This window comes from Podarcis cretensis, assembly GCF_951804945.1.
Source record: "Podarcis cretensis genome assembly, chromosome: 2".
In the NCBI taxonomy this organism is placed as follows: Eukaryota; Metazoa; Chordata; class Lepidosauria; order Squamata; family Lacertidae; genus Podarcis; species Podarcis cretensis.
In genome coordinates this window covers 70,335,864-70,345,816 of record NC_137171.1, presented here as the reverse complement: position 1 = coordinate 70,345,816, position 9,953 = coordinate 70,335,864, and the positions used below count along the sequence as shown (strand labels likewise).

Here is a 9,953-nt window from a genome sequence, read left to right as displayed (position 1 = left end):
CCAATATCTCTTACGCCCTTCCCAAATTAGGCCACGCCTAGTGATAACTACTTGGTAACTGGTAAAGGTGAGTACAATGGATGCAACTTCAGAGAGTAGTGTTCTGCTAGGGAGGCATGAATAGAGTTAATTTGTGCCAGTGTTGAAACCAACAAAGCTACCTTGCTTGGGTACTAACAGTGGCATCATGTAGGGTTTTGGGGGTTTTTTGCCTCCAAAATAATGTTTGCAGATAACTGCATGCTCTTTCAGTTTTAGAATTTTCTAAAAAGGAAGCCAATACAGATTTTTAAAAAATCTTTCAGAATCTAGAACAGAACTGTTCTGGAATGGTTATACACAACATAACATTTATTCTCTGGAAATGTACATTCTACAGCCCCTTGTTGGTGCCTGCTACCAAAAACGGGGCTTAGCTTTGTGGGACAAGAAGTCTTGCCTGTGCTATGGCTTGTTGGTTCTTTAACTTTCTTTTTCATCCATTAAACTTCAACTGAGACTCCTGGGTAAGGACAAGACAACACGGTTCCAGGAATAAACAACAGGAAAAAACATAGTATCTGTAGTCTAAAAACTGACTTTTCTGATACATATAAACCTGTTATGACTAATACTTTGAGACGTATAATAGATAACAAAAGCTCTTAGGGAAGTGGAGGGGCATCAGACTGCTGAACTGTGGTTATCTTAACAACTTTTCCGTAGAGCCAGACTGAAGGTATCAAGGTTGAAATCCGGCTTCTGGACTAGCCGGATTCTTCTGGCTCCTCAACATCTATAAATTGAAAGAAAGACAGTAAATCTCCCAGTTCCCTAGGAATTTATCATGTTCCAGAATAGCCTGTATCTATGCCTACATAAACCTCATTACGAAGGGCCACAGAAAGTACCAGGTTCAATCCCTGGCATCTGTCTCCAGGCAGGGCTGGTAGAGACCCCTGTCTGACATCTTGGAGGGCCACTGTCCGTCAACATAGACAATAATAAGCTAGACAGACCAATGGCCTGACTTGATATAAGGCAGTTTCCTATGTTTCTGCTTAGGGAGCCGAGTGAATTTTTAATCATCTATATGCCCTGCAGGTTGGCAGAAAATTCTACTCATTATTGGGAAATCTAAGGAAGAGGCTTTCACCTTGAGATGAATAGCACTCATGTTTGGGAGACACAAGCAGAGATGCATTACCCAATAACATCCTGTGAATAAATAGTTGGATTTCCACTCATTTGTTCCCTACAGGTATGGGAACATGGCAAAGGGGAGGCTGATGTGGTTGATCCCCTTTGAACACAATCCTCTCACCTTCTCACAAAGCCTTGCATTTCCTCCGAGCACAGGAGTGCCTCGCCCAGCATCTGAAGCTGCTCCAGGACTTCTCGTTGCATCTCCAGAGCAATGCGATGTATATGGTGGTTGGAGTTATTGTACATGATGGCATTCTGGAACATCAGCATGAGATCCCGCTGGAACTGCACCATATTCTGAATGCGGCCCTTGGAGAGGCTCCTCTTTATGGAGGAAAGATCGGCTGGTCTTCAGAAAGGAGGGAGAAGTGAGTTGCAATTGTCTGTCATTTTGGCCAAGTTGTTAAAAAAAAATTTACATTGTCTCTCAGAGAAGGATTTGGGCGGTTATAGATTGGAAACTAGCAGAATTTTAACTTGGTAGCCCAGACAGCTCTCAAAGGAAATATCCAATCCTTAGAGTAAGAATTTCTGTTCCTCCATCAGTGGATGGTGGCAATTACTGGCTGTGTTATACAGTGGATTTAATCTTCCAACATACTTTTCTTTGGTTGAAATCAGCCCCTTCCCTCAATTTGGATCAGGTCTATGATGATTCTGGGGGTGGCTTTAACCCTTCACATACTCATACTGCTTCTTAATACATAAATCACGCACTAAAGCTGCTATTATCCACAGAGTGGGTAGATAGGAAGATGGGTACAATACAGGTGATTGTCTTTTCTCATCTAAACAATAGCCTCAGGGGGAGTGATTCATGTTAAGGGAATCTACCCCAGTACTGAAGTCCCAATCCCATCCTCTACCTCACTGCTTTTCAATCAATAATAATTATTGGGTGGGTAAGGGGAGGGACTGGGAGACTGACTCATGGATCTCATCAATCCCACCATTGCATACAGGCAAGCTTCTCCTGATCCAGATGTTATGGAGAAATAGAGCTGAGTGTCATAAGTGTACTGATGGCATCTGGCCCCAAAATGCCTAATGACTGCTTCCCAACAGCTTCATATAGGTATTCAATGGCATAGGGGATAAAATAGTGCCTGGCAGCATCCCATAATTTAACCACCAAAAGGGGCCAAAAAGTACTCTCTCAATGTAGGTAGGACTAGAACCCCCCATTTCTCATTCCATGGAGCCAGTCCAAGAGGCTGTATGGACACTGGTATCAAAAGCAGCAGAGAGGCAGAAAAGCAGGAACAAAGCTGCACTACCCTTGCCCTGCTGACTGTAAAGGTGGCCAAGGATGGCTCGGTCCCATAGCCAAGCCTGAACCCAGATTGGAATGGGTTTAAATGCTCTGTGTCATCCAATAATGCTTGCAGCTGCCCTGCTACTACTCTCTCCACAACCAAGAAATTGGTAGCTGCAACTGGATGGTAGTTATTCCAGTCCAAAGGGCCCAGGGCCAGTTTCTTCAAGAGTGTTCACACCACCGTCTCTTTCAAGGCAGCTGGAACCACACCATCACACAATAAAATGTTCTCCATGCCTTGGACCCAAGGAATCAAACCCCCTTTGGTAAATTTAAGAAGCTAGGAGGGGCAGGGGTGAAGAGGGCATGGGGGCAGACGTATTGCCACCAGCATCTTCTCCATATCAACTTGACTGCATAAGCTTAAACTGATCCCGTAACATATCACAGACTTTGGCATTGGACAATTCGGCTGGAACTGCAACCATGGCAGTTGTTGTGACTTGTACCACTCCACAGCCTTATTCTCCATACCAGCTCTCCCTCCACTTTTTCAGCTGACCTTTTCACCACATCTTTGTAACCAGGAGCCTGCTTCTCGGAAACGGGCTTCAGAAAGGGGCCGCTGTATCTAAGAGGGAGACAGAGATGAAGAGAGCTAAATAGGCTTCCCCATGTGCATTACACAATCCCTTGACTCACCGCCGGACTTCATGCCACACCCTTTTCTGTATCTCAGAATGACTGGTGGGGATGACAGTGATTGGCAGATGGAAGTCAATCAGCTAAGAAATCACAGTATAACAATCAGAAAGGAAGGGTGAAATGCTCAGGGTAGAACCATGCACAGGTTTGTGCTTTACAGGGGGCAGCTCTGAATGCTGTGTATGCATAATGTCGGACCAAGAATATCAGGCCAGGGTGGGCTGAGAAAAAGGGACACATTCAGCTGTTGTTCCATCTTCCAATTATAATTAGTCATACCTCGGGTTAAATATGCTTCAGGTCGAGCATTTTCAAGTTACGCTCCATGGCGACCCGGAAGTAACGGAGCGCATTACTTCTGGGTTTCGCCGCTCGCGCATGCGCAGACGCTCAAAATGACATCACGCATATGCACAGAAGCGGTGAAATGCGACCTGCAGACGTGTGTTACGTTCTACTCAGGATGCGAACGGGGCTCCGGAACTGATCCTGTTCGCATCCAGAGGTACGACTGTATGGGGAAGGGCTGTAGCTCAGTGGAAGAGCATCTGCTTTGGTTGCAATGATTGCAGTTCAGTCTCCAGACAAGACTGAAAATGTCCCTAGTCTGAAATCTGGAGGATAGCTGCCAGTCAGAGTAGACAGTGCTAAGCTAGAGGGACAAAGGGTCTGATTTGGTATAAGGTTGCTTTCAACATTCCTAATGCTAATACATATAGGACACTCCATTTCCTCCAGGCTTCAGTCCTGGGATCCCAGTGTCTTCCCCCATATTTTCACCAGTTCTCTCTGAGCTTGATCCACAACATTTTTCTGTTCGAGCTTTGACTCCCTCAGTATCCAACTCTGGTCTTTCCACACAGGTTTTAAAGTCTTAGGTTTACTCTCACTGTATCGGTACTAAATTGTGGTACATTTCCTCTATTTACGGTATACATTTCCTCCTCTTAAATTTCAACCCTCCCCTCACCTTACACACATAGTTCACCCTCTTAATAACCACCAGATACGGGCAGTCGCTCCTGTTTACCCAAATACACCTTGATAAATTTGATGCTGCTTGCCAAAAAAAAAACCCCAGGGTGAAAATCTCAGGAGTGTATTGGATTTTAGGATCATGAAGCAAGTCTGATACGATTTCTGCTATTTAAAAAAAATTAGCAGATGCAGTAAATGCAATAAGCAAGGTGCCTAGGTTACTGGATTTATAGATGCAACGTTACACCACTCAAAGAAATGAAACAATTTGAAAGAGGAAAACTGCAGTGTCAGGAAGTGGGACAACAGGAGATGTCAGTCTAGACCAGACTGTGCAAAAGGTTACATCTCTTAAATTGGGGGGAGAAGAGGACCCTCACAGGAAGTGGCATGCAGACACAGACAAATCGCAAGATGCTGTGTGACCTACACCAGCTCTTGAATGGTTAGTATCAAGCAGCCGTGAAGATGTGCTACTGTGGATGCACCCTTTGTCCTCTTCGCCTCCATAAACCTTAATAACACACACCTGTGGCCAGCCACCATCTTCCAGATGGACAACAGAGTTTTTTTGAAAAGCAAATGCTGCTGGAGAGGGTCATCTTGGCTCAGCCGCATCCTATACAGATAAGAAACAGAACAGATTTATTCCCATCAGGAAAAAGAAATTGGTGGGATGAAATGTGTTATTGGACCAGTGGTGCAGCTAAGGTTTGTTAGCCCCTGATGGAAAAAGAAATTTGTACAACTTACCAATGAAAGTTAGTAAATGAAGGGGTTAAGGAGCACAGAACTGTAAATTTCTAGAGAAGGCACAGCTAAGATTCACCCCCTCACCTTCAGGGAGGAGGGAAGTATTGTTTGTTTCCTGCTCCTCTCTCCCTCTTCTTTTTGAACCATGCAACTGACCAGACACATGAGGCTGGCGCTCCCTGTCCAAACTCCATGCTTGAAGGTACCCTTTTCATATTTTGTACTCAGTAAGTTTTTACCTGTGTTGTTTTTGCTGTAGCATTGATTGATGCATGAGTGTGACCTTTACTTAATATAAGTAAAGCATTTAAACTTACGAAAGTTTGTGCTCTATTAACTCTGAGAGTGGTAGAGACAGGGGAACACAATTAGTACCCAGTGCTTAATACTGGGACATTTAAAGGTCTAACATCCTATATTTGCCACGCTTTGCAAACACTGCGTATATTTTAGTTTTAAACTCTGCTGGGGGCACTTTTGACTACAGAGTGAGTCAGCCCCATGTTTTTTGTTTTCTTTTGTAGTTTCCTCCACACATGGAATATCTGGATTAACTAGTATTCCCCAGTTATTTCCTAACAAAGAGTTCCCCATGCCTCTTCTAGAGGGAGCTTTAAGCTGCAACCCTAGATATAAACTTAAGCTGGGAGCCAGGCCCACATAACTCAGTGGGGTTTACTTCTGAGTAGACCTGTGCATGATTGCATGGCAAGATGACTGGCTACACTTAAAGTACTAAGCCTGAAGAGCAGGTATGATGCCATTTCTGAGCTTTGTGCCACCATTACTCACAAAGGCAAAGAAGCTGTACTTGTGGTAGGAGAGCTCATCAAGGGTGTTCCATAGGGACTGGAGTCATCGTTGCTGTAACTCAGGTGGAAGTCACAATCTTTCCAGTCTTCAGCTTGTTCTTCATTGTGTTCCGCAGCCACTTCCTGGTGAACACAAAATAGGCATGAGCTGAATTGGCAAAGTAACAATTGGAATATCAAACTCAGGGCCAGATGCCCATGATGCCAAGATACTAGGATTCTAACTGGGTGGGTCCATCTTTTCTCCACCCCACCTGAAAACGCAGCTAAGCCCTCCCAAGCAACTTGTTCTCACTTTCCCCCTTCCCACCAACAATCATGGCTAGCTCACAGATTTCATCTTTCCCTTGGTGCTTATCAACTTTCACTTCACTGTGCTGTTCCTTTTCAAAGAATATGACCTCTATCCAAAAATGGGGAGATGAGGCACAGAGACAGAGACTAGTCCTAAAACTCGACTTGTGAGAGTTTCACTACTTACCTCTATGTTTTGTGGCACCCCATCCTTCAGTGTTCTCCAACTGAAGGAAGTATCATTTGTAAGCTCTAATGAGTAGTCATCTTCATCTGTTTCTCCTGCACTTTCCACAAGGCTATGCAGCATCTTCTTTCCCAAACCCCCATCAGGATTGTCATCCTGAATCTGAGAGTCTCCTGACTCCTCACACAGATCCTGTTGCTCTTCCATTCCTTCTGCTTCCCAGTTCATAACTGGCAACTCTTCTGAGACCTGAAATGCCAACTTTCCCCTTCCCTGGGCAGTAGCTCTCTTTTTCAGAACCTGAAGCTGACTTCCTTTAGCCACTTCCTCCTCTTGGTGGATCACAGATCCCTTTATGTCTCCTTCATGATCCAGCAATCCCCTTCCAGGCTGCTCCCCAGCACTGCAAAGTGCCTGTGGACCCTGGGCCAGGTATGTGCTGCCAATGCAAAGGGGCTCCATCAAATGTGTTACCTGGAAGAGAGGGTGACAGGCTAGCAGCTTAAGACCTTTACAGAATTAGTGACATTACAGAACTATATGCAGATCTGCCCATTCAACACATCTTTTGTCCTAACAGGTATAGGATAAAGACACAGCCAAAACACAGAATAACACTCCATGGGCGTGTGAATAGAAGTGCATCTGGGCAAAGACACCCTTCCACTTTTGAATTAGAGGGCAGGCACCAACCCTTGTCAACACATTTATCCTGAACTTCTATCTCTATTTACCCAACTGCATACAGAAATGGCCAGTCTGCCATGTTGACTGGGAGCACTATTTTTTCAGCAGTCCCCTCTGACAAGGTCACCCACCACCACCTCCGCCTTTTCCTCAACTGCACCCATCAGCTGCCATACCTCTGACAGGAACCTCAAGATAGCATCCTGCTTGTACCTCCCAGCCTCTTCTTGGTCCCCTCTACTGGCATCTTCCCATGCCAAAGGACCACTCGTTCCCAGCTGACTCTCCTCCTCTTGGCTGCTGCTCTCCTCGACCTCCTCCTCTGCAGTTTCTTCCCCCTTTCTCCAGCAGCCTAGTTCCAGGTCAAGATCTGAGCTAGAGCCTGTGGAGCCCTGGGGAGACTGGCAGCTGCTGCTCTTCTCAGACTCCCTGAAGAATTCTTCTTTGGACTCCAGCCAGGTCCACACGTGACCCATCTACAAGAGGTACACGAGATGGGAAGAGGGTTTGTCACTTGCTCACATGCTAGCTTCAGATCCGATCAGGTGTTTGAGCAGGTAGTAAAGGAGCCAAGTTCAAACCCTGAAATCTATTGTGGTAATGCTCTCAGCTGTGACTTGAAAGAACTTTAACCAAAAATTATCCCTAGCTTCTAATTGTCTATGTGGCACTGCACATCTGCCAAGTCCCATAGCAATCCAAATGGTGAGCCAGGAGTAGGTTACTGAAGCCTTGGGTTATATCACCAGGTTTGCTAGCAGTGGGGATTGGGAACAGGGCAACCCAGATGTGGCTCAATGGCAGAGCACCTGCTTTGCCTGCAGAAGGGACCAGGATCAAACCCTGGTATCTCCAAGTACGGGTAGGAATGTCCTTTGCCTGAAACCCTTAAGAGCCACTGCCAATCAACGCAGACTGTACTGATCTAGGTGGACTAATTGGCTAGAATGGTACAAGGCAGCTTCCAATGTTCCTGCATAATAGGTAAAGGAGGAGAGGTGGATTTCTCAATGTAAGGCGAATAGAAAAGGCAGATCCTTTCTAACAAGAACTACAATCCATTGATAGCACAATTTTGCAAAAGAGTTGGAAGCCACTGCCTTATTACAATCCAATGTGTCTAGAAGTCAAGATCTCAAAATTTTATCTAGGTTTAAAGGAGGAGGAGATAAAGATGCTACATGAGAATGCAGGTGAAAGTCATGGAAGCCTTCCGTTAACACCACCCTGGGGAAATTGTATTGCTTATGCTGGGATCACTTAACTGGTGATTATCCAGTTATTCTTTTGATTATCCCTGAAAGAGTCTCCAGGATGGAGAAAATCAGTAAGTCATTTTTGCTGACAAAACCCGAGGATGTCTTAAAACATTATGATGGTTTCTTATTTTACTCCCATTGCTGACAATATAAATTTTAGTAGACATATGTTTTGAAGCAACACATTGAAGTGTTTGCTGAGATCTCATGGTCGAAAGAAGTGGTGGAGAAGCTGAGGTTGAGGAGCCCTAGGTGGGTCTCCCCAGGGCTCTATCCAACTCTCAGGACTCTCCCTCAGCCACTTCCCCTCCTCAGCCCACATCCCTCATGGGTTTTCTGTTCCTACTCAGGCACTGGTGTTTCCATCTGCCCCACCCAGCCTTTCCCAGACTGTGACTTTGAGAACAGCAGCAGCTCGGCAGAGAGGATTTCAGGGATGTTTGTGTGCGTGTGGTTTTATAATTTGTGTGTCTGTTTTTCAATTTGACCCTTTTACATGGTTTTGTATGTTTTATGGTTTTCATGCATTGTGATTTGCTGTTGTTTTTATTGATTATAGATTGGTATATTCTTTATTGTGGTATGTGTGAACTGTTTAATTATTATTTGCCGTTGTTTAATTTTACTGTGTATTATTAGATTCTGATGGATTGTTGATTGTTGCTTTGTTTGATAGGTTGTCTATTTTAAAGTTGTGATTTTTTTATATCGGATCAGATTGTTGTTATTAACGTTTTATTATGTTATGTGTTGGAAGCAGCCCAGAGTGGTGTGATATAAATATTGTATTATTTTCCTGTGCCCTCCTTGACTGCTTTTGCTGGGTTAAAATGTGTCTTGCTTGCTTGTATGGAGGACAGGTGTAGGTGTATATAAACTTCCACACAGTTGTAATGTAGCCTATTGTACAAAGGTGAAGAATCACATCCATTTCTCTGAGCATGTTTGTCTCTGGCCGCAGCCAGCAATGACATGTAGGGCCCAGAAGGTATGAACCACTGTTTGAAATTGCTTGACAGTTTTGATCTAGCTGATGGATTTGCCATTCTGGACTATGTAGTCAAAACATTGATTCACAGTATGTGTAGGTCAACAAGTTTTTCTTAGAAAGCGTGTGGTAATGTAAATAAACCAGCTGCTGGCTGCCCCCATAAGACCTAAACAATCATAGTTTCAGTCTTTGGCATCTCCAGTTTGAAGTATGGGCAAGGAAGAAAGAGTACTTAAGTAGCAGTGCTGGGAAGAGAAACTTATCCAAGATATTGGATCAGGCATGGAGATCCTGTTGTTAGACTCCAACTTCTATCAAGTGCAGTCAGTATGACCAATAGTCAGAGCTGACAAGAGTTCAACATCATCTGGAAAGCCACAGACTCCCCATCCCTGCCTTGCAGAGTCTCTACCAATGAGCCTAGCTGTGTGCAGCACATTTAACAAGGGTGTGTATGCAGGGTTTTTGCTTTTCCCCCCAAGGATGAATATTTATTGAATACATAATCATAAAGGACATTGTTTGATAAATAAATAAACTGAAGAAACTAAAATGTAACTTTTTTATTAACAAAAAATACCAAATTTTTGCTGCCGTGATAATGAAATGTCATGACCTTTAAACAGATGAGTTAAACCAAATTGACCAAAACAGATTATGGTTTCATCATCTTCCTGTCCTAGGAAGGAGGCAAATGGTGGAGCCATGAGACAGACACAGGCAAAAGAAAAAAGGCTGCAGCTTCTGCCTGCATCTGTATCTGTAAGCAATGGTGGGATACTTAGCTCCAGCAGCAACAGTAAGGAGGAAACTGCAGGTCCATTCTAGGCTTTTTATTCTGTCT

General features: G+C 44.3%; 1 protein-coding gene across 5 annotated transcripts in view; it reads right to left on the bottom strand.

Annotated features, from left to right (window-relative positions):
• Window positions 1–333: 333 nt before the first annotated feature.
• BRD8 (bromodomain containing 8) overlaps window positions 334–9,953 on the bottom strand; it is a 29,559-nt gene continuing 19,939 nt past the window's right edge. For all 5 annotated transcript variants that reach the window (XM_079964315.1, XM_079964312.1, XM_079964314.1 and 2 more), the window contains 7 exons: window positions 7,036–7,335; window positions 6,173–6,646; window positions 5,672–5,814; window positions 4,656–4,745; window positions 3,006–3,074; window positions 1,304–1,534; window positions 334–775 (listed from right to left, as the gene is read on the bottom strand). In XM_079964315.1, coding sequence (XP_079820441.1) covers window positions 769–775; window positions 1,304–1,534; window positions 3,006–3,074; window positions 4,656–4,745; window positions 5,672–5,814; window positions 6,173–6,646; window positions 7,036–7,335 — 1,314 coding nt within the window. In that variant the 3' untranslated portion in view covers window positions 334–768. The remainder of the gene's footprint in view (window positions 776–1,303; window positions 1,535–3,005; window positions 3,075–4,655; window positions 4,746–5,671; window positions 5,815–6,172; window positions 6,647–7,035; window positions 7,336–9,953) is intronic.